The sequence below is a fragment of the Eremothecium cymbalariae genome, chromosome 7 (genome assembly GCF_000235365.1).
Source record: "Eremothecium cymbalariae DBVPG#7215 chromosome 7, complete sequence".
In the NCBI taxonomy this organism is placed as follows: domain Eukaryota; kingdom Fungi; phylum Ascomycota; class Saccharomycetes; order Saccharomycetales; family Saccharomycetaceae; genus Eremothecium; species Eremothecium cymbalariae.
This window is the reverse complement of record NC_016455.1, coordinates 938,713-960,485: the sequence shown is the minus strand read 5'-3', so window position 1 is coordinate 960,485 and position 21,773 is coordinate 938,713. Positions and strand designations below refer to the sequence as shown.

At 41.5% G+C, this 21,773-nt stretch overlaps 14 protein-coding genes and 1 non-coding gene across 15 annotated transcripts, besides 1 other annotated feature; 9 read left to right on the top strand and 6 right to left on the bottom strand.

The window, feature by feature from the left end:
* Window positions 1-664: 664 nt before the first annotated feature.
* On the top strand, window positions 665-1,727 carry RPS4B (40S ribosomal protein eS4; the record flags this gene model as incomplete). Its single annotated transcript, XM_003648058.1, has 2 exons — window positions 665-678; window positions 956-1,727. The coding sequence occupies 2 exons, from the start codon at window positions 665-667 to the stop codon at window positions 1,725-1,727; spliced, it is 786 nt and encodes a 261-aa protein (XP_003648106.1).
* A 752-nt stretch (window positions 1,728-2,479) lies between these two features.
* Window positions 2,480-2,718: a sequence feature (soloLTR-fragment).
* A 198-nt stretch (window positions 2,719-2,916) lies between these two features.
* Window positions 2,917-3,021, top strand: Ecym_7470. The gene is made up of 2 exons: window positions 2,917-2,953; window positions 2,977-3,021. It is a non-coding gene; the product is annotated as a tRNA-Ser (tRNA).
* Window positions 3,022-3,390: 369 nt separating this feature from the next.
* On the top strand, window positions 3,391-3,960 carry FCF1 (rRNA-processing protein FCF1; the record flags this gene model as incomplete). The annotated part of the gene is made up of 1 exon (XM_003648057.1): window positions 3,391-3,960. The coding sequence occupies one exon, from the start codon at window positions 3,391-3,393 to the stop codon at window positions 3,958-3,960; it is 570 nt and encodes a 189-aa protein (XP_003648105.1).
* Window positions 3,961-4,153: 193 nt separating this feature from the next.
* Ecym_7468 (DUF4112 domain-containing protein) lies at window positions 4,154-4,681 on the bottom strand (the record flags this gene model as incomplete). Its single annotated transcript, XM_003648056.1, has 1 exon — window positions 4,154-4,681. One exon carries the CDS (start codon window positions 4,679-4,681, stop codon window positions 4,154-4,156), a length of 528 nt encoding a protein of 175 aa, XP_003648104.1.
* Window positions 4,682-4,993: 312 nt separating this feature from the next.
* YNG2 (histone acetyltransferase YNG2) lies at window positions 4,994-5,962 on the top strand (the record flags this gene model as incomplete). The annotated part of the gene is made up of 1 exon (XM_003648055.1): window positions 4,994-5,962. The coding sequence occupies one exon, from the start codon at window positions 4,994-4,996 to the stop codon at window positions 5,960-5,962; it is 969 nt and encodes a 322-aa protein (XP_003648103.1).
* Window positions 5,963-6,931: 969 nt separating this feature from the next.
* Window positions 6,932-8,416, top strand: Ecym_7466 (homoserine O-acetyltransferase family protein; the record flags this gene model as incomplete). Its single annotated transcript, XM_003648054.1, has 1 exon — window positions 6,932-8,416. One exon carries the CDS (start codon window positions 6,932-6,934, stop codon window positions 8,414-8,416), a length of 1,485 nt encoding a protein of 494 aa, XP_003648102.1.
* Window positions 8,417-8,629: 213 nt separating this feature from the next.
* MRPS28 (mitochondrial 37S ribosomal protein uS15m) lies at window positions 8,630-9,499 on the bottom strand (the record flags this gene model as incomplete). The annotated part of the gene is made up of 1 exon (XM_003648053.1): window positions 8,630-9,499. One exon carries the CDS (start codon window positions 9,497-9,499, stop codon window positions 8,630-8,632), a length of 870 nt encoding a protein of 289 aa, XP_003648101.1.
* A 127-nt stretch (window positions 9,500-9,626) lies between these two features.
* Window positions 9,627-10,574, bottom strand: GET2 (GET complex subunit GET2; the record flags this gene model as incomplete). Its single annotated transcript, XM_003648052.1, has 1 exon — window positions 9,627-10,574. The coding sequence occupies one exon, from the start codon at window positions 10,572-10,574 to the stop codon at window positions 9,627-9,629; it is 948 nt and encodes a 315-aa protein (XP_003648100.1).
* A 175-nt stretch (window positions 10,575-10,749) lies between these two features.
* Window positions 10,750-11,622, bottom strand: SEC28 (coatomer subunit epsilon; the record flags this gene model as incomplete). Its single annotated transcript, XM_003648051.1, has 1 exon — window positions 10,750-11,622. The coding sequence occupies one exon, from the start codon at window positions 11,620-11,622 to the stop codon at window positions 10,750-10,752; it is 873 nt and encodes a 290-aa protein (XP_003648099.1).
* A 278-nt stretch (window positions 11,623-11,900) lies between these two features.
* RCI37 (Rci37p) lies at window positions 11,901-12,815 on the top strand (the record flags this gene model as incomplete). Its single annotated transcript, XM_003648050.1, has 1 exon — window positions 11,901-12,815. One exon carries the CDS (start codon window positions 11,901-11,903, stop codon window positions 12,813-12,815), a length of 915 nt encoding a protein of 304 aa, XP_003648098.1.
* A 210-nt stretch (window positions 12,816-13,025) lies between these two features.
* On the bottom strand, window positions 13,026-15,203 carry THS1 (threonine--tRNA ligase THS1; the record flags this gene model as incomplete). The annotated part of the gene is made up of 1 exon (XM_003648049.1): window positions 13,026-15,203. The coding sequence occupies one exon, from the start codon at window positions 15,201-15,203 to the stop codon at window positions 13,026-13,028; it is 2,178 nt and encodes a 725-aa protein (XP_003648097.1).
* A 657-nt stretch (window positions 15,204-15,860) lies between these two features.
* AIR1 (TRAMP complex RNA-binding subunit) lies at window positions 15,861-17,033 on the top strand (the record flags this gene model as incomplete). Its single annotated transcript, XM_003648048.1, has 1 exon — window positions 15,861-17,033. The coding sequence occupies one exon, from the start codon at window positions 15,861-15,863 to the stop codon at window positions 17,031-17,033; it is 1,173 nt and encodes a 390-aa protein (XP_003648096.1).
* A 1,596-nt stretch (window positions 17,034-18,629) lies between these two features.
* Window positions 18,630-18,914, top strand: Ecym_7459 (non-histone chromosomal protein 6; the record flags this gene model as incomplete). Its single annotated transcript, XM_003648047.1, has 1 exon — window positions 18,630-18,914. The coding sequence occupies one exon, from the start codon at window positions 18,630-18,632 to the stop codon at window positions 18,912-18,914; it is 285 nt and encodes a 94-aa protein (XP_003648095.1).
* A 1,033-nt stretch (window positions 18,915-19,947) lies between these two features.
* Window positions 19,948-20,727, top strand: POL30 (proliferating cell nuclear antigen; the record flags this gene model as incomplete). Its single annotated transcript, XM_003648046.1, has 1 exon — window positions 19,948-20,727. The coding sequence occupies one exon, from the start codon at window positions 19,948-19,950 to the stop codon at window positions 20,725-20,727; it is 780 nt and encodes a 259-aa protein (XP_003648094.1).
* A 131-nt stretch (window positions 20,728-20,858) lies between these two features.
* MAK3 (peptide alpha-N-acetyltransferase MAK3) lies at window positions 20,859-21,398 on the bottom strand (the record flags this gene model as incomplete). Its single annotated transcript, XM_003648045.1, has 1 exon — window positions 20,859-21,398. One exon carries the CDS (start codon window positions 21,396-21,398, stop codon window positions 20,859-20,861), a length of 540 nt encoding a protein of 179 aa, XP_003648093.1.
* Between the last annotated feature and the right edge of the window lie 375 nt (window positions 21,399-21,773).

Below are 21,773 nucleotides of genomic sequence, written 5' to 3'. Positions count from 1 at the left end.
ACTACCCACGAAAGGAATTCTGATACTGGCCCAAAAGAACAAATTCTCTTGACCCTGTTCTCTGAATTATTATTGTAAGATTTCTCCTGTCAGAGCTCGAATCCAATTGCTATCTATGCTACTATGTAACGCACTTTCCATGCATGTAGTGCTAGGACGAGAACGTTTGCATTCAGATCTCTCTCACTTAACTGTGGACTTATATAATGTGTAAAGCTGCTTAGCATCAAACACCGTAAAACTGCCTCGAACTGCTGAGCTGTAATTTTGTAGGACTGTACACCCATACATGTTGTTTAATACTTACACCCATGCATCCGAGATTTGGTTCATTTTCTTCCCGCGTGTTGAAGGCTGGATGCTGGTACTGGGCTACTTTTCGCAGGCCGAGCTCGGTGCTTCTCCCTAGCGGAAGATACAGTTTAAGGATGCTGAGCTTCTCAGCCTAGCTCGCGTGGGCCAACCCGCCTGGCGGCGGCCCACCGCAGCTGCACCGCAAACGTCTCCCAAGGGAATCTCTAGCCTGGCGTCGGACAGGCTGCAAGCCCACGCCCACAACCTAACGTCGGTTTCGGTAGACTCTTCACAAGTTATGATATTTCAGAATAACTAGCGACGTTCGCACAAATAGCTGAAGACTACTGATATCATCCAATAAGCAAAGATGGCTAGAGGACCGTATGTTAACAGTTGGGAGAGACCCATTTAGATTAGGCTCATGAGGTTTTGTCGTTAAGACGTTCAAGCATCACCGGAAGAACTTGAGGATTTTTTGAAATAAATTGTTGTCCCATGATAAATGCATTGCTTCTATTATAATGTGTATGAGTTATTACTATGGGTTAGGATAATATGGCATATTTTGGAGAGTAGCACGTATATCATATCGACATGTACAACAGATCATGAGACATCACAGATAAGGATTGTTTTACTAACGTTTTTATACTTGCAGAAAGAAGCATTTAAAGAGATTGGCAGCTCCACACCACTGGTTGTTGGACAAGTTGTCTGGATGTTACGCTCCAAGACCATCCCAGGGTCCACACAAGTTGCGTGAATCATTGCCATTGATTGTTTTCTTGAGAAACAGATTAAAGTACGCTTTGAATGGCCGTGAAGTCAAGGCTATTTTGATGCAACGTCACGTCAAGGTTGACGGCAAGGTCAGAACTGACACCACTTATCCAACTGGTTTTATGGATGTTATCAGCTTAGAGGCTACCAACGAGAATTTTAGATTGGTCTATGATGTTAAAGGTAGATTTGCTGTCCACCGTATCACCGATGAAGAAGCTGCTTACAAGTTGGGAAAGGTCAAGAAGGTTCAGTTAGGTAATAAGGGTGTTCCATACGTTGTTACTCACGACGGTAGAACTATCAGATACCCAGATCCAAATGTCAAGGTCAATGACACTGTTAAGGTCGATTTGGCCACTGGTAAGATCACTGATTTCATTAAGTTCGACACTGGTAAGTTGGTTTATGTTACTGGTGGTCGTAACTTGGGTCGTATTGGTGTTATTACCCATAGAGAAAGACACGAAGGTGGTTTTGACTTGGTCCACATCAAGGACTCCTTGGAGAACACTTTTGTTACCAGATTGAACAACGTTTTTGTCATTGGTGAGCAAGGTAGACCATGGATCTCTTTGCCAAAGGGTAAGGGTATCAAGCTCTCTATTGCTGAAGAGCGTGATCGTAGAAGAGCTCAACAAGGCTTGTAAACTCATACTGCCATCTAGTATAAGCCTAGTTTTCATCAATATGTTCTACAATAAATAAATCCCTATGTACATTTGTTTAGAACCACCCTTTAGGTGATGGTAATTTAATATTTGTCAACTATAACCTTCTCGAACACGAGAGCGTGTCCACGTTGAAGTAAGGAAAATATTGCAAGTACCTGACAACCTGGAATAAGAGTTCCTAATGTCAGTGATGTAATCACGTGCTACCAGCATTGAAGACTTAGCGTCACATATCCGACTTTCATCTATCTGGTAGATATACAGCCAATGGGACACTGGAAGTATCAATCTGGGAGGTTGCGTCATTTAGAATTATTAACTATAATTAACAAAATATACGTAGCTTACTACTTTCCGCAGTCTCTAGTACCGCGCTCAGCTGCTTCTTTTTACCTTGCCTCCCTAATGTCTCAAGATCTCTATATATAAAAAACACTAAAACTATCATGACAAATATAATACTTTTAAAGCATAAGTGTTATTGTTTAGTTTAATGTTAATAAATACATAATATATTAAAAAGTCAGTTTAAATGTCAATATATTAAAAACTCACCTGATAATATCTAACATTCTTATAATCGTCTAACAACTCTGATTCGCTGCTTCACAATAGTTATCATCCTCATAGTCTTCTGACAGCCCTAATCCTCTGTTTTTGGCTGCTTATCGTAACTATTGAGATGTTCTTGTGATTGTACGACATCTGTCGGGGACCGCTAGTTTGAGGTCACGTGCCAGCTAATACTTCGGTTGATGATCAGTTACTGTTTATATAGTCTCTAATCTGGCTCAACTACCCTCTGGGGATCTAGCTGGACCTATATCTAATCTAATCTAGCTAGTTTGGGTCTTCTTATATAGTTTCTGTTGTCCTACTTAAGCTCTCTTGCTTACTTGCTATGCAGATTCCTAGCCGATAACAGCTCAGTGGTTATCTTGACACTTCTAACAACTCTGATTCGCTGTTATACAATGGTTATCATCTTCATAGTCTCCTAACGACTCTGATTCGCTGCTTCTTTGTCTTGTTATCGTGACTATCAACATGCTCCTTAGCCTGACTATCATAACTATCGGGATGCTCTTTTGATTTTACGACACACACGCCAACCATACTGTTCTCTATGTTGTAAATATTCGGGAGTAGACCCAATAAATTGTCGGTCAAAGTGGCCGAGCGGTTAAGGCGGTGCCCTGCTATTCGATCTATCGAAAGCGTTGTTAGGCATTGGGTTTTACCTTCGCAGGTTCGAATCCTGTCTTTGACGTCTTTTTTGTTGCCATACAACGAATAAAAAATGGTCAAAAGAACATGTACAATAACGACAGAAGGTACTAAGTCGTAACTTGAGTAGTCTAAATCATACAACCCATCCTTGGTCTAGATTAGCCACCAACCTTCTTTTTTTACAATCAGAATATATAGTCTACCATATGTAGCTTGCGGATTTAAATGCAATGTTTCTCTAGAAGGAGATATTCTCGGATTTCTTTTTTATCAATACCATATGGAAAATTTGAACTAGCGATGAGATAAAAGTATTACTTGAAGACTAATAACTGGTCGCAAGGCAGAAAGGAATATAGGACATTTGAGGTTATAAGTATTTTAGAGAGGAATATACAAAGAGCTAGCAATGGGTAGAGCCAAGAAAACAAGAAAATTTGCATTAGTGAAGCGTACTATAAATGCTAAGAATGACGCTAGAATAAAGGCAAATGCAGAGAAGGAATCAAAAAAGGAAGATCCAGAATTAACCAAGCATGTTCCACAAGTATCCAGTGCATTATTTTTCCAATACAACCAAGCTATTAAACCACCTTATCAAGTTTTGATCGATACTAATTTCATCAATTTTTCGATTCAGAAGAAGATAGATATAGTGCGAGGAATGATGGATTGCTTGCTCGCAAAATGTGTTCCATTGATTACTGATTGTGTGATGGCGGAATTAGAAAAGCTTGGGCCGAAATATAGGATTGCCTTAAAATTAGCACGGGATCCAAGAATAAAGAGACTGACTTGTTCTCATAGGGGCACGTATGCTGATGACTGTCTGGTTAATCGTGTACTTCAGCATAAGTGTTACATAGTAGCGACGAACGATGCGGGACTAAAGCAGAGAATTAGAAAGGTGCCAGGTATTCCGTTGCTGAGTGTTGGTGGGCATTCTTATGTAATTGAAAAGCTTCCTGACGTTTTCTAGATGTCTTTTGTTGTATTTTTATCTGCCAGAAACTGGGAGGCTAGAAATCTAAATTGTACAGTAAATTAAATTCCATTGGTGAATACAACAAATGTAGAAACGAAACGTGCATCAAGTACATAACTCTAAGAAAGGTAAATGAGAACTAAACTTCATAATATATTTACAATATCCCCTTAATATATATTAGCTATTACTTAGCCTTGTATTTTTTGTCCAAATGTTTTTGAAGTAGAAGAACATTCCTAGAGTTGGCTTTGTAGGCAATGGAAATGACAGCGCCGACAATTGGAATTAATCCCAATACAAAGTCAAAAGCTATATTCAAGAAAAACCCCATATTTGTTTTCAATGGCAGACCATCTTGAACTGTATTGGCTTTTTTCCATACTATGATGGATAAAAGAATACCTATAACGTCGCCAACGACAGGAAGTAAGCCGATAACTCCCAACCATCCAAAGCGTACCCCGCACACATCGAATAGCATATCCAATCCATATGCCTGTTTTTTCAAATGCTGGAGGATACCCCGGTCATGTTCCGGTATATAATTTGGTATGGCCCTCTTCACTTTACGTTTAACCAGCTTGGTACTACCGCCCCAAAATGATTTCTTTTCCAACTGTACTTCTTCAAAGTACGGATCTTCCATGTCAATTTTATATCCTTTAAATGCCTTTCCTGCAAGGAATTTTAAAGGAAGCAAAGCTAACCCCATATTCTATAATTATGATGTTGAAACTTTTGCGTATTAATCGAGGCTTGGTTTGATATACTTCCGATATGTTCTAATGGGACTCGAGGAAATTTCCAAATCGTTAATTTATTTATATATACTGAAAACAAATTGCTTTGAGTTCGAGGCTAGGTTAAGAAAAAACACCAGCCTCTGATTGACCAAGAGATTCAATATACACACACGAGATGACTCAACAGTAGCCTCAACTTGTACCGTTCTGCTCTTCCTTCCCTTTTCCAACGGTTTTGCTTTTATGATTTCGGCGCCAGACTTTGCTGACAGCGCTTCGAAATGAAAAAACCCCGTTTCTCACTTCTCCGTTCTGGCTTGCTACAGAAAGATAACATCATCACATCAAACACTGAATGCAGATATCTGAAAGCCAATATCTACGTACAAATGAGTAGTGAGCGGCCGCAGGACCCTTCCAGTGCTCTGGAACAAGCTACATTGGATGTGTCAAACTTAAAGTCCGAATTTAGGTTTCTATTAGAGGAGATACGGGCGTCTGATTTGGAATTTTATGATGTCAAAAAGAAGTACTTGATTAAAGATTCTCAAATCCATAAGTTTATTAAGCAGAATGGATCTTTGGTTGAAAATCCTAGGGAAGGTGAACTCTATGAGCGGATCCGGGAAGATCTTGATCAGAGTTATCAGTTGCAGATGGAAAAATGTACTATAGCCAATACTCTCCTATATATGGTAACGAAGCATTTGAAGAGAGTTAAAGCTAACATTGAAGCTTTAGAAGAAGATGGACTGTTGGCGCAACTAGATGATGATGGATTGGATCTAGCGAACGAGCTTTCTAGGGAAAGTTCTGTTTTATCTTCGGGGACTTCATTGGAAAGACGCAAACGTGCTGTTACCACTGGATCTTCATCAGCTTCTTCATCTTTGAGAAAGAAGATAAAGAAGGAACGTGGAAGATCGATACAACGTGAACCAATATCGGGGGATTTAATTTCGGAGGATAATACTAGTGCAAATGGAGCTCACTTTGCTGATGATTTGCAAGACTTCAACGATGAGCTGTTTTCTATTAACCAGCAGGAGGAAGACGACAAACAACTGTACTGTTTTTGTCAAAGTGTTTCATATGGTGAAATGGTTGCATGCGATGGCCCTAACTGTAAATACGAGTGGTTCCACTATGGGTGTGTAAATTTGGAGGAACCTCCAAAGGGCCAATGGTATTGCCCAGAATGCCGTCAGGAAATGGCAAATCAGAAATTGAAAAAGAAAAAAAGGATATAATAATAATGGTTAACAGAATTCATTTGTTTTGGGGGTGGCATTTCTGATATTTTCAGTAAATATTAATATATCACGCCTCAAACTACATAATTGTATAATATATGACTACTATCAACGGTAAAACTGGACAGTATATTATTGGGTGGGTTGGAATACTATCATCCCTAAAGCGTACAGAAACGCAAACTAATCTGCCGATGGGATGCCCTTTATTCATAGACACCAACACGAAACTACTAATATACCAATATCTTGCCTACTGATTATTTTAGTGTTGTTAAATCATATAAAAAGGGACAATAGTGTCTATTTGCGTTTAGTTATAACTAAGATCATAAAAAACCGTTCCAATGATACCTCGAGGTTTTAATAAAAAGAAACCACATCCTTTATAAAGGTTTGGAACGATGATTATAACCAACTCATAGAATAATTGTGAGGTCGCGTATATTAGTCATCGTCAATCATTCCGAATAGTGACAAAATTAAATAATCGACCCTGTGGTGACTGTCGTCTGACATACACTAATAGGAATTCGAGGGTGAAGACGGATAGTATGCAGAATATTCTGTTGCTTATTCTAGAGGCTTGCTTGGATTTTTCGACTAGGTGGTAACGACTACCGCCACCATCACGCCGGTTGATTGAGGAACCGTTTTTAAACGGTTCATTCATCGACAAAAAACCAAAACCGCATCACATCTAATTTACAACACTACAGAAGATCGTTATTCAAGACTCATTCCGTCCACCACATCCATAAAGTATAGCTAAGCAGAGGTTGTGATGACCATATGAACGATATGATCACGTGATCTAAAAGACATTACAACTGTGGCATTGACACCTTAAAACTTAATATATATGATTTATGGAGACTGCAGAACACAAGAAGGAACTATTCAAAGCATGATATACAAACTTTAGTTCCAGATTCCGCCTTTAGGTCTTACAGTGATCGAACCTATATGTTTAGACGTACAGTTATTATCGGGAAAAGGTGCAGCTCGAGAAAAGCTGTTGCCAAATCCTCGAACCCAGCGATGCCCTTTCCTTGCCTGGACAAATTAGACATCATAAGTGCTAGGTTAAGGCAAGATGTTAGCAATAGCATGAATGATAAAGGTTTAAACTCGAAATTAAGTCGAAAGGAGTTAGGGGACTCGAAGAACAATGTTTTTGAGTATCATAACATCAGTACGGCATATCAAATATTTCATTCTGAAAAACCATTATTTCTTGATTATGGAGGTATGCTACCAAATTCAAAAATCGCTTTTGAAACATGGGGGGAACTTAATGGAGATAAGTCGAATGCAATATTAATACACACTGGATTAAGTGCTTCTTCTCATGCTCGCTCTAGTGAGTTTGATCCGACACCCGGTTGGTGGGAAAATTTTATTGGACCTGGAAGTAAGATTGTAGACACTAATAAATTCTTTGTCATTTGTACAAATGTGCTAGGGGGATGTAATGGATCTACTGGACCTTCTTCAATTGATCCTGCGGACAATAAACATTATGCTACCAGATTTCCAATGTTGTCAATACAGGACATTGTTCGTGCTCAAAATAGGCTTATAAGGGAACATTTTGGGATCAGGAAACTCTTTGCATCTATAGGGAGTTCTATGGGGGGGATGCAATCCTTAGCATATGGACAATTGTTTCCTGAGGAGGTTGAAAACATTATTTCCATATCTGCATGTGCTAAATCTCATCCTTCAAGCATTGCGATGAGGCATGCCCAGAGGCAAGTTTTAATGTCTGATCCAAATTGGAATCGTGGGTTTTACTATCCATCTGCAGAACATCCTGATAGAATTCCGCCTCATGTTGGAATGAAATTAGCCCGTGAAATTGCTACAGTTACTTATCGTTCTGGTCCAGAATGGGAGTACAGATTTGGCAATGAAAGGCTAGATGACACCAAACCACCAACGTTATGTCCTGACTTTCTAGTGGAAACATATTTGGATCATCAGGGAGAAAAGTTTTCTCTAGAGTATGATGCTAATTCTCTTTTATACCTATCCAAAACCATGGACCTTTTTGATCTTTCTATTTCTCACCTACGAAGGAGTGAAGTCAATCGCAGAGCAGTATTCGAAAATATGGAACATGGGTACCCTCTGTGCCATACGACAGCATATGAACCTCGTAAACCTAAAAAGTTTTCCAGGACCACAACTCCACAAGAAAGCCATGAGGATTTGGCTTTGGGAATGGAACCTCTACGGAATAAAAACCTGTTGGTAATTGGTGTCAAATCTGATACCTTGTTCCCATATTGGCAGCAGAGACATATAGTGGACTTATTGGGAAATGGTCCTAATGTCAGGCATATTGAACTTGATGAATCTCAATCATTATATGGCCATGATACCTTTCTTTTGGACACCAAATATATAGGAGCAGGGATAGGAAACTTCTTAGAAAGACTATCTTGAGAGCAGTTCTTTGAACTAACTTCTAATTACGGACTTTATAAAATCAAGCGTATAATCATCATAGATGTATTGTACAGGATATGCATTAGTTTTTTTCTTGGATTCTCGAGATGGAGCGTAGTTTAAGTGTGTTTCAACGGTACCTAGGCTTATAAAGCCCATAATTCATCAGACTATATACAAGTGCTGTACTTTTTCTCGTAAGCTAGATTGCTATGCATCTTGGGACAATCTCTTCTCCCTACGTGCTGCTTTACGTTTGGCACCCGCCACTTTTTTGGAGTCTTTGATCAAAATTCTGTCACCAAAAAATTGATAATCTTGCATATAACGTCTATCCATATTAAATTCGCTGACAACAGCATTATCAGTCAGGCCTAGTTTTTCTATAGTCCAGAAGTACCTTTCAGGATTATCCCTTTTCAAATATCTAAGCAAACTCTGTCTTTGTTGAACGAGCATTCTCAGCGTTCTGGTATTTTTATTGTCCTTCTTATTATCTTGAACATGTTTGGCCAAATTGTGAATCCTCACAGTCATCACTGCTGCCTGCACCTCACTAGAGCCAGTATCGCCTGGAAATCTTTGGAACTCCTCTCTAGTCAACTTAATAGCAGCTTTCATCGCGGTCTTATTATCCGCATTTCTCATGCTTAAAATCCTCAAAACAGCTTCACGCTTTGAATCAACCACCGCTGAATCATCCAAAGATATCTCCTTAGCCACTTTGTCTAACCCACTAACCTTCAGCCTTTCATTCTTAGATGCTTCAATAGACGCTATCAGCTTTTCCACCTCGCTATGTTCATAACCTCTAGCAAGAACCTTGGGTTCCTTTAATTCTGCCATCACACGCACTATAAACTGCGTATCTTTCTTACCCAGAACCGGATCAACACTATCCAATGAGCTCTTGATCTTACTTTGCCTAGCTTCATTCAATTGTCTTCTATTCTGCGCCTTGAGGTACTTCATGGCTTTCGCCCCACAAACAACAGAGCTACCGCTAAAAGATCTCGTAAAGCTCAACGAAAGCATTCCAAAATCCCTACAGAGTATTCCAGCAGTCCCATTGAACACCATATCGACGATCTATCCTGCTAACTGCAGCTGTTCTCCCACGAATTATACGTATTATAGTATGGTTTTAAGAGAAAATTTTCGTTTTTACAAATTTCAGAATTTCACATCACTACATACGTTATGAAGTTTACAGAGCATTGTAGTATCCCAATAGGCCAGCGATGATCAAGCAGAATGATAAATCTGTCAAGTACATGGATAGAATATCCCAGTAATGCATGGCTAGCATGATTTTTCTTGGGATATTAGATATGGGCAGGACGCCTTCAGGCACCAAGCCAGCCCAAGTAACAATTTTGCTTGTGTTGGATAGGGTATTTACCTTGTTCGTTCTTTCTAGTTTTAGTAATGCTTGGTAGTAAATACTAATAGAGATGACTTCAAAGGTGCTGAAAATCATGAAGAAGTTGGGCTTGTCGACAAAAAAACGAGTCAACGAAGAGATCAGAGGCAACGTTGACGGAGTGGGTAGCATCATGTGGTACACAAGTGGTAGTAGAAGTAGCCATCTGATTAAATACGTGTATGCTTTTAATTTTCTGGCTTGATACGTGTGCATCGTAACTTTGGATTGATCCACCAGATCTGCATCTGGCGAGCGCATTGTTTGTGTTTTTGCACTTTGATTCAACATCTGAGAAAATAAATCAGGTGTATTATCATCTTTGGGCACTCTGAATTCCTCTTGCATGCCCATCAACTGTTGTAGCAGAGCAACTTCAGGATTCGTCTTGGTAGATCTAGTCTCTGCAGGTTTGCCAACATTCGCCAATAAAGTATCCATCTCTTTAGTAGATTCTTCCACGTTGGGAATAACTGATTGGTCACTCTTAGAGGTGCTTGATGGAAGCTCATCTTCCAAAAAGGTCTCTGTAGACATAACACCACCGCTTGGTTGATTTGTGATCTTGGTTAATCTAGACGAAGCACCCCCGTTAGAGAACTTTTGCTTCCTTCTGTCGCGGAGCAACTTCCGCTTTTCAGTCTCCGACAACTCCGATACCTCTTCCATGGTCATTAGTTTCTTTATTAACTTATGGCTATCGGTGGCGGTTAGGTTTCGGCCACTGGCCATGTCTTAAATACTGATGCTGTTATTTTTAAAAAGGTGCTTCAAGCTACAACAAAACCAAGGTTACCCGGATCGATATTACTAACGTTCAGCACACGACTTTATCCAGCTATATACATATATATACATACATATTTATATATGGAGTCTTAGCCGCTCGATTCAAGGAGTACGAACGTTAAGTGGAGTACTTTGCAACAATCTCATCAAACTTCATGTTGTTTTCGCGGTTTGCCTTAGCAAGTGGATGGTCTGCATCTAACTGTTCCAATTCCTCTCTCAATGCGGAACCATTTTCGCCGTTCATTGCTGCATATGTAATCTTATTGGCCAACAAATGGCGTTTATAATTTTCTGCTCCTTCCATTGACTGGTAATATTCATCTTCCAACAGTTCAATGATGTTACTTGCTTCTGGCAGATTACCCTGTTGCAAATGTAGATTCAACAGCCCCAATTGGGTTTTCCAACTGGGTGCTGATTGACAGAGTTCTTCGTAAAAGTAAAAGTTAGAACTACTAGCTTCTTTACTCTGACTAAAGTTGATGTATGACTCCGCAATGCTCAGAATAATGTCATCCTCATTAGAAATATCATGGGAAGAACTATAGTTCTCGAACAAAGCCGTAGCCTGAGTCCGTTGACCATTAGCAAGCGCAACTTGCACAGCCGTCAGCAATAATTCCGCTGAACCAACAGCATCCAAGTCTTCTAAATTCTGAGTGCACGTCTCCCATGCAGCCTCATAACTCTCCAGACATGCCTGTGCGCAAGCCAAAAGATTCACCGCGAACAGACTCTTTTGCCCATCAACTACTTCCTTCAAGGGGCCTATCTCCTTGGACTCCAAACATTCGCTATATGCACTAAAGGCTGCCTGCAGACCCCCTTCCTCTGGCACGTTCTCAAGTATCTTCAACCCTAGTAGAGACATATTTTTGTAATATAATAGAGTCTCATCTTCACTGCTTTGCTGGTGCTTTGCAATTTCTTGAAGCACCTTTTGATAATTTCCCGTGTGGTAGTGGTGTTTGACTGAAAAGTAATCCATGATATTAAAAACCCTCGACGGTTTGCTTAACTCATATTACAGCTTGCGTAATGAGATCTCTAAAGAACAACCAGAGGTTAAATAAATTCTTCGAAGTTGATCTTAATAAGAACATCGTATGACGGCACTTTTGGAGTTCCTTGGAGCCCCTTCAGTTACGAACGAGGCCAATAGATGGATATAATATTTATAGGCTTTTAGGACAGAATTCTGTGGGAGTTTAGTTAGGAAGGTTGCTGATTATTTTTCTGATTTATTGTTAGGCGGTAGATACTATGATGGAGAGCGAAGAAACGGCGTTTATTGAGAATGTTTTGAGTGCTCCTGTTAGAAAGGGATATAAAGCAGCATTAGAGTTTTATAAAAAGGATAGCTATTTGGAAGCGAATGATCGGTTAGAGTTATACAAGATATATCTTTCGATAAGTAGGGCGCAGTTATTTGGCGGGTTGGCGGGGTTCGGGTTAGTCTTTGGGACGCCATTTGCGTACCAAATGTATAAGACCAATGCTATCAGAGGTGTGAATGTCAAACGAAGTTTTTTACTTGGTTTGATCAGTATGGTTGTGTCTACTCAATACTGCAGTCGGTATGTTTATAACTCTAAGCTTGAGAATGTTGCGCCGATGAGCACGTATGATTTTGGCGATGGGTTTACGCAGAAGACGTCTCAGTACCGGCAATATGAGATGATGTTGTTGCTAAAGGATGGTACCCCTTCGAAGTGGGCAGTGTATTTCTATGATACCTATCAAAATCCTGCATATAGGTTTCCAGATCCTAAGGTGAAGTTGCATGAGATGATGAAACGGTGGCCGCAACTAGGTTCTCCCTTTATGAACCAAAGAGATCCTATAGGGTTATACTCAGACACCAAACCTAGGCCAGGAGGTATTGCAGAGAAAGTCAACGTCACGTCTAGTTCTCAGCTTGGCTCTGACGATCTTCATGATTCAATGGGCGCAATATCTGCAGAAGATAAGAACTTACCGGAACTATCTGCTTGGGATAGAATACGCCAACGGAAAGATGTTACTCCAACGGACGGAAATAATACATGGGAATATGTTCAGAAGCAAAGGCTCGCGGAAGCAAAGGGTGATGAGACCTCGATTGAGGATGTTGTTTCAGTAAGCGGTTCACAGCAAGATTTTGACGCTCTACTTGAAGAAGGACGCCGGTTATATAAATGAGTTGTTTAAATCGCAGCAGAAAATTTTTTTGGTTATATATATATATGCAGTAAATTCAATATATACATTTCAGGACTGGTGAAATATCGATATTGTTAACTAAGAAATCAATAGTAAAATGATAGGTGCATTCACCTCCTAGTTAACAAGATGTACGCAAAACTTTAACCACAGCACATGATAGAATTGGGAATGATATTTTAGATCAAATCAGTTCAAAACGTTGTCTGGTCTTCTTTCTTCTTTCAATTTATACAATTGTTTCAAAACTGCTTCAACCTTAATAGTTTCGTTCTTTCCTTGTAAGTCTGTAATGTCTCTGTTTCTGACATTAACAGATTCTTCCAACATTTCCTGTTCACCAACAATAAAAATGAAGTTATACTTCAATAATTGACCAGATCTAACCTTCTTTTGCAATGTGTTAGAACCCAAATCAGCATCAGCGTAGAACCCGGCTTCGACCATTTGGTCTCTAACCTTTTGGGCATATTCCTGGTACTTCACACCAACCGGAACAACCAAGATTTGACGTGGAGACAGCCAGAATGGCCATTTACCAGCAAAATGTTCAGTCAAAATGGCAGTCATTCTTTCCACGGAACCTAAGATTGCACGATGAATCATAACAGGTCTCTCATATCCTTCACTTTCATCATTGCTCTTAGCCTTGAACTCTAATTCAAATCTATTTGGTAGCTGGAAGTCCAATTGAATAGTTGCACATTGGTGCCATCTCTTCAAGGCATCAGAGATCATAATATCAATCTTTGGACCGTAAAATGCACCGTCGCCTGGGTTCAACTCCCAGTTACCGCCCCAATTATTCAATGCGGCCGCCAATTTGGCTTCTGCATTATTCCAGGTTTCTAAATCACCAACATAGTTCTCTGGTCTGGTAGACAACTCCATCTTAAACTCAAAGCCAAAAACACCATAAACAAACTTCAAAAAGTCAAAGATATTCTCTATTTCGGTCTCAATTTGGTCCTGGGTACAGAAAATATGGGCATCATCCTGCTGGAACCTTCTAACACGGGTCAACCCAGATAGCGCACCAGAGAATTCATTTCTGTGAATGACACCAAAGTCTGCAACTCTCCATGGTAGCTCCCTGTACGAACGTTCACGAGATTTAAACATAACACAATGACCCGGGCAGTTCATTGGTTTCAAACCAAATGATTCCTTCTCGACCTCGAAAGTAAACATGTTTTCTTTGTAGTTAGCCCAGTGACCAGAGGTTTCCCATAACTTCGAATTGTACATGTTAGGAGTAATGACTTCTTCGTAACCTCTCCTACGGTACTCCGTTCTCAACAAGTCAACCAACGTGTTGTAGATTCTGGTACCATGTGGAAGCCAAAAGCACGAACCTGGAGACATTTCATTAAACATAAACAATTCCTGCTCTTTGCCGATCCTCCTGTGGTCTCTCATTGCGGCTTCCGCTAAAAACTTCAAGTGTGCATCCATCAACTTCTTGTCAGGAAAGGAGATACCGTAGACTCTCTGTAAAGAATCATTATCGGATTCACCCAAGAAGTAGCAAGAGGAGTTCTTTAACAACTTGAAAGCCTTGATACGACCAGTATGTGGAATGTGAGGCCCAATACATAGATCGATCAACTTACCACATCTGTACACAGTAGTGGAACCCCCGTCTGGAACCTTCGTTTGAACCAGGTAAGTTTTATACTTTGAATACTTGAACATCTTCAGCAAATCCTCCTTGGACATAACCAATCTTTCAAACTTTTGTTTTTCCTTGATGACATTTTTGGCCACACCTTCCAAGTTTGGGAAATCTGCTTGGGAAACCGTTCTTTCTGGAGCTTCTGAATCCAAAGAATCCTTGCAAGCAAACTCGTAGAAGAAACCATCATTAGTGGGAGGCCCCAAACAGATATGAGCACCCAAGTTGCACTCACAAGCCTCCCCCAAAACATGTGCAGAAGAATGCCAGAAAACCTTCCTACCGTCTTCAGAGTCGAAATCAAAAAAGGCTAACTTAATCTCATCACCGGCGACACCTTCCAACGGCCTATCCAAATCCCATAACTCTCCGTTTACCTTGGAAATACATTGTCTTTCCGCAAACGATTTCGCAATCTGCTGTGCAATATTCATTGGTGTGGTCTCCCAAGCAACTGCCTCCTTCTTTGACCCATCCTTCAAAACAACAGTAATCGGAGCACGAGGCATAGCAGCAACCTTCTCATCATACTCCTTCCTTAACTGTTCAAATAAAGCGATTCTCTCTTCAATGAAATGTGGTTCTGGGTCCAAGTACAACAAACCTTGCTTAGACTGCTTCTTATCCTTCTTCTTGTCTGGATGTTTTAAGGACAAGTCGTCGACTTGCTTTATAGCTTGCTCAACGCTCATAACTTTATAGAATTACTTTATTAAGGCAGAGAGAGAGACTCAGAGATTGCATATATATGTCTAATGTATAACGATAATATTTCAAATAATAAATGAATAGAAGTGCGTACATTTTTCCTGGTGAAAAAAAAATTTTGTCAGCTAGATGATGCTTTCTCAAACCTACATGCAGTAGAACATAGCACAATATATATGTATATATAGGCCACTATGGCCATGTTCAATGCGTAGCTGGAGTGACACTGTGTGGTGGTTTCTTATGCTCTTTACTTTGATACTTGTTATACACAAACCCATGGTACAAATTGCTAGTAGTAGAATTGTCCGTTCAATATCTCTGGTCAAGATTCATTGCTTGGGTGAGGTTGGCACATCCTTCAGTCTACAGTAATGTTATTGATGTTGCATATGAATGCATACAGAGGCGTATGCACGACGTGGCTCTCACTATTTGCGGCGGTTATCTTAGTTTACACTGTACATCATCAGAATATTGTAATTAGTCGTTTTCTGCGTTAAAAATTTTAATGTTAAGAGATGGACAAGCATTCTCATGACAAACAACAACAAAACAACAAAACAACAAAACAGCGGGGAAATATAGATCAAAAGGCTTCAAGGAGACGTTAGTTGTTACTGTGGAGAGGATATATAGATATGAGTGCATTGTCGGAGATTGAATCGCATGATGGGCTACCCTTTTATAAGGATAAGTTGCCATCATTCAAGGACGAAGAGAAGCTTGTAGCACCATCAATAGAGGAGGTTGATAATGATCCAGAACTGTTGAGAAACCTACGAGGCCACGGAAGGTATTTTGCTGTTGATGACAACGAGGATGGGATCAGAGAGGAGGAGCCGAAGTGCAAGAACTGTTCTCAGAGAGGTCATATAAAGAAGAACTGCCCACATGTGATATGTTCTTATTGTGGGTCGATGGACGATCACTATTCACAGCACTGTCCCCGGACTATGCGGTGTTCGCATTGTAATGAAAGTGGGCACTACAGGCAGCACTGTCCTCAGAAATGGAAACGGATCTTTTGCACTCTATGCAACAGTAAGAAACACTCCAGAGACCGGTGTCCCAGCATATGGAGGAGCTACTGCTTGCTAGGCTCCTCCCAGAAGAGAGTCCTACCCAGCCACAAGATATACTGTTACAACTGTGCGGGCAAGGGCCATTTTGGCGATGACTGCCCAATCGAACGCTCGTCGCGTGTGCCTAACGATGACGGCAGCGCATTCTCTGGTGACAACTTAGCCAGCGAGCTGAGACGAGAATACTTTTCCTATCTGTCGAAGCTGAAGAGAGAAAGCAGAGCGTCCTACGGCTATGTGCAGCCGCAGTCGCAGAATGGACCCTTTGGGCATCGACCCGCTAGGGAGACCCGCGACGACCAAGACGACTACGACTACGAGGGGGAACGAGAGGAAGAAGACAAGTACGCCATCAACTACGATGATTATGAGGTGGAAGAAGTCCACTACAACCCCAAAAACAAGAACAATAAAAAAAGCAGATGGCAGGATGGCAACAGCAACGGATATTCCCGATACAATTCGACAGCCACGACACCCCAAAGCAACAAGAATAGCCTTCCCACCCCAGCATCAAAGGGTAAGCTTCTACAACCACCCAAAAAAAGAAGAAAGCATCCGTTGGACTTCCCCCGAGGAGGAGGAGGAACCGCCAATACCTCGCGCTACAACCAAAACATAAATACATCTCGATACGCTCCGCCAGCCCCGTACCAGAACGACCTGCCACACAGAAACTACAACTCATACCAGCCATTCCGCAGCGGCACCCTTTCGAGAAGACGTTAATAAAACTTTTTTTACTTCTGTTTATTTGTATATCTACCTTGTTCTTGTTTTTTACCGATCCCAAAAATCTGCCACTTAGCTATCCTATCTACCTTCCCACATAACTTGCATACTTGATAAGTTAATCATATACGAGGCAACATTGGTCCAAGGATAGAACACGGCAGGCCATGCTATGAAGTTATACCGCCACACCAGCCATGATGTCACATCGTGCCGTACTGTCACATCGACACAAACATGTGGTCCATACCGGGATCGAACCGCTGATCCCCGCGTTATTAGCACCGTGCCTAACCAACTGGGCCAAGAAACCAACACCGCGAAACCTACTCAGTTGTCCATACATACGACACAATCCGTACACCACACCACACGCAACCCACCGCCGTGCCCGCGCAGCGGGCACGGCCAACAAACCACCTCGCGCCAGCCGTTACCCGCACCGACATCACCCAGAACCCACCCCCCAACCCGTGACGAGAAAATTTTTTCCGCTCTGTTTACCCCCTACTTTTCACGCCGCCGGAGCGCCACCCGCGCTTCACAGCTTTTCACTATATATGCTACAAGGAAGAGGCACTATACTTTTAAAGTACTTAGTACTTACTATATAGTTTGTATAGGTGCACCAGACAACACAACACACAATAAACAACACTAAGTATGTGCGAAATTTTTTTTCTGCAGGACGTTGAAACAGACTACGTCCGCCTCACACAACAACAAACAAACAGAGACAGAAGAAAAACAGCAACACACGAGCGCAAAACAACGCATGTGTACCAGACTTTGGGCTAACGCGCCCACTTTGCAATCATTGTGCTCGTTTCCACCCTGCGATACGCGGGGTGCCGTTTTTCGCCCGTCTGCCTAGGCCGGCGCCAACGGGCAGCCAACGCTGGCGCGCTCAGCTCACGTGCCGCCCCAGTTTTATTCCACACACGACGACGCCTCCGGCACCGCCGCTGCGCTGCCGCGGGGAACAGTCGCCAGTGTCGTGTCCTACGACAGCTGTCGTTACGCGTCGCGACGCGTCACGACGCGGAGGAAAAAAGACGCGCCAGCAGTTCCTGAAAAAGTGTCGCGTCGCGTCGCGGCCAGAAGGACGGTGGGTTCTATGATCATTGGACAGCGTACACGCAGTGGGGACGTCGTCCGGCACATGCTGCCAGTCAAATGCACCACCGGTGAATTTGACTGCACGATCTCCACAGTGTACGTTGGTTGCTTTCCTTTCCGTTCGTCTGCGGCCTGGGCACTCAAACAAAGCGTTCCGGGCTGCGCAAAGCAAGAAAACAGCAAAAAACCGATTCAATTGGTTTATGATGCGTGGGCTCCCACCCCCTCTCCACAGGGGTTTTCTTTTGTTTGTTTATTATTAGTCATTTCCGGCTTGTGGAATCAAAAACAGCGAAACTAACGATTTTTATTACAAAAGATCTTGGAAGACTCTTAAAGAAAGCTTTAGGAGAAAAAAAATTAAGAGTGTGAGAGAGAACCGCCAGGAAGAAAAAAAGAACTGAAGACAAAGTTCGTGCCAGAGATACAAACGGATCGAGGAGTATTATATTATCATATTATCATATTACAACAATGGCTGCCGCTACTGCTACTAAAAAGAGGACCCAAAGAAAGAAGAAGGACCCAAACGCTCCAAAGAGAGCGATGTCTGCGTATATGTTTTTTGCCAATGAAAACAGAGACATAGTTCGCGCAGAGAACCCTGGTATTTCGTTTGGTCAGGTGGGTAGAGTGCTTGGTGAGAAGTGGAAGGCGTTGTCTGATGACGAAAAGCAGCCCTATGAGGCGAAGGCGGAGGCGGACAAGAAGAGGTATGAGTCGGAGAAGGAGTTGTACAATGCTACCAAGGCTGCCTGATTTTATTGTTTTGCTGTGTGTTTTAGGGGCTGCTGCTACTGCTACTGCTACTACTACTGCTACTACTACTACTACTACTATCATCGTCGTCACCACCGCTTCCACTAGCGTCAGTTACTGTAGCGCATCTAGTTTTTTTATTTTTATTTTTTATTCTTACTTACTATCAATGAAATGTGGATTTATTTTTTATCATTTTTTCTGTGTGTGTGTCTGTTTCTGAGACTATTTTTGAAAGGTTCTCCCATTCATTGTACTTATTATTTTATTATTCTCTGCTTTTGCTAGGGTAATTGGGTGTTTATACTAATACTGAATACTACTATTACTAATACTATTATTGAGTCAATTCGATAGATGCTCCGATCTCTGATCTGTCTTTCTCCACCATGGGGAAAGAGGACCACAGGAAAAGACAACGGCGACGGCGACGGCAGAAACTTCAAATAGAATAGAAATAAAAGAAAAAAGTTAAAATATAATTGGCGTTGAGTCTCGTTGATTCTCTCTCTGTCTCGTGATCATGACAGCCCCCACATATCGTTTTTCTCTTGTCTCTTTAATATACTACCTCTCTTTATGTGTGTGTGTGTGTGTGTGTGTGTGTCGAGAGATAACGTCTGACCCACCCGTTATCTTATATACCGGCCGTCCCAACAGCGGCCGTGTTTCTCGTGTATTACTAAGTCGCATATATATGTATGTATATGTATATGTCGTTTAATTCCATCTTTAGCTAGCTCATCGGCATGGCATTAGTTGGATTCACTTGAACATCGCAAGGCTTCACGCAACGATGAGCAGCTGCAAGATGAAAACGCGTCCCCCGCTTGTTCACGCGTTTTTCGCTTTCTTCTCGGTATAAAAGCTGGCCAAGTTTCACCGTGAAAAAAATTGAGGCTTCCCGCTATTCTATCCTATATATATGTGTGTGTGTCAGGGAATATATCTTATATATAGGTGTTGCATGTTAGGATAGGTGCTACCTAGGAGAAGAGACGCAAAGAAAAAGAGAGAGTTCAATCCCGGTAGTATGTTAGAGGCTAAGTTTCAACAGTCTTCGTTTTTCAAGAAGATCATTGATGGGCTAAAGGACTGTGTTCAGCTGGTAAATTTTAATTGTTCAGAGAAGGGGATTGCAGCTCAGGCAGTGGATGACTCGCGTGTTCTTTTGGTTTCTCTAGTGATCACTCCGGATGCGTTCGAGGAGTATAGGTCTGACAGGGCTGTTACTCTGGGGGTTGATTTGAATTCGTTGGGTAAGATTTTGCGTTGCGGGGCCAATGAGGATAGTTTGACGTTGGTTGCTGAAGATTCCCCTGACAATATGCTGGTCTTGTTTGAGGATACCAAGAGGGACCGGATTAGTGAGTATTCTCTCAAGTTGATGGAAATCGATGCCGATTTTTTGGAAATCGATCAGATCGACTACGACACGACGATTCACATGCCCTCTACGGAGTTTGCCAAGATCATCAGGGATTTGAACCAATTGAGTGACTCCTTGAATATTGTGGTTACTAAAGAGACGATCAAATTCATTTCCGAGGGCGATTTTGGCTCCGGTTCGGTGGTTGTGAAGCCTAGGACCGATGTGGAGAAGCCAGAGGATTCTGTGAAAGTGGAACTAGAGAAACCCGTCGATTTGACCTTTGGGTCCAAGTATTTGCTGGACATCATCAAAGCTACTTCTTTATCTACTTCCATTACAATCAAGCTTTCGGCGGAAACGCCCGCTTTATTCCAGTTTAACTTGGATGGTGCTGGACAACTACAGTACTTTTTGGCTCCAAAATTCAACGAAGAGGAATGATATTGCATCACAGATATATATATATATATATATATATACATTATACAGTAAAACTTTTCTACCCCTGTATTTCTAAAAAAGGAGACAACATATATACTAGAACCCTTCCCAAAAAGAAAACCATATCTAAACTATATCTGTGTGCCTAAGAAGGTGCTCCTTATACAACTCTTTTTGTTAATTGGCAAAATTAGCTTGAACGCATCACCCTGGTTCAAGTAATATCTAAACATTCGTTTGAGCCTGAGAAATCCCATAGATTCGTAAAGATGTAGTGCCACCTCATTGCTGCACTCCGTCTCGAGCATGATTTCATCGCACCCTTGTCTAATCATCTCTTCGATTGCAAGCGTGACTAGTTTTTTGGCTATCCCCCGGCCACGATACCCATTATTCACAGCAAGCATCGCTATATATCCACGCTGGCGTACATTAAGGTGTGTCTCCGCCTTGCACACAATACATCCAATTGGCTCTGCATTCTCTTCATCCGCAGCTGGGTCGTACGCAAGGTACGCCAAAGATGGCCACTGATTCAAGAAGTACCGATAAACGTAGATCGAGTAAGGCTCACTAAGATCATTATCTATAAGCTTCTTGATAACATTAAACTGAACTTCAGACTTGATATCAAACTGCTTGTACCTAAACATCCCTTGCCCTAAGCTCATCTACTGACTACTCTATCTCTCTTTTCCACTCGCTGTTTAAGTTGGAAATTTTCTTTCTACATTTTCAATATTACGGAATCTAACCGTTTGTTCGTCTGTTCATTCTCTGCTTAATAACATATATACATTAAACTAATTAGTCATATAACAACAACTCTTCGCTGAAACATGTAACCAATTTACCGGGATAAACTACATACAAGGAACGGGAACGGGCGAACAGTAAGTCGTCCTTAGACAATGGCCACATACACACAACATGCGCTAGTTTCTTGATACTGCCAACTTGCACCCTCTCCTCCTCGTTCGCCCCTCCCCCCATTGCGACATTTTGCTTTAGCTGGTATTATATTTGGGTTCTTGCGAAAGAAAAGG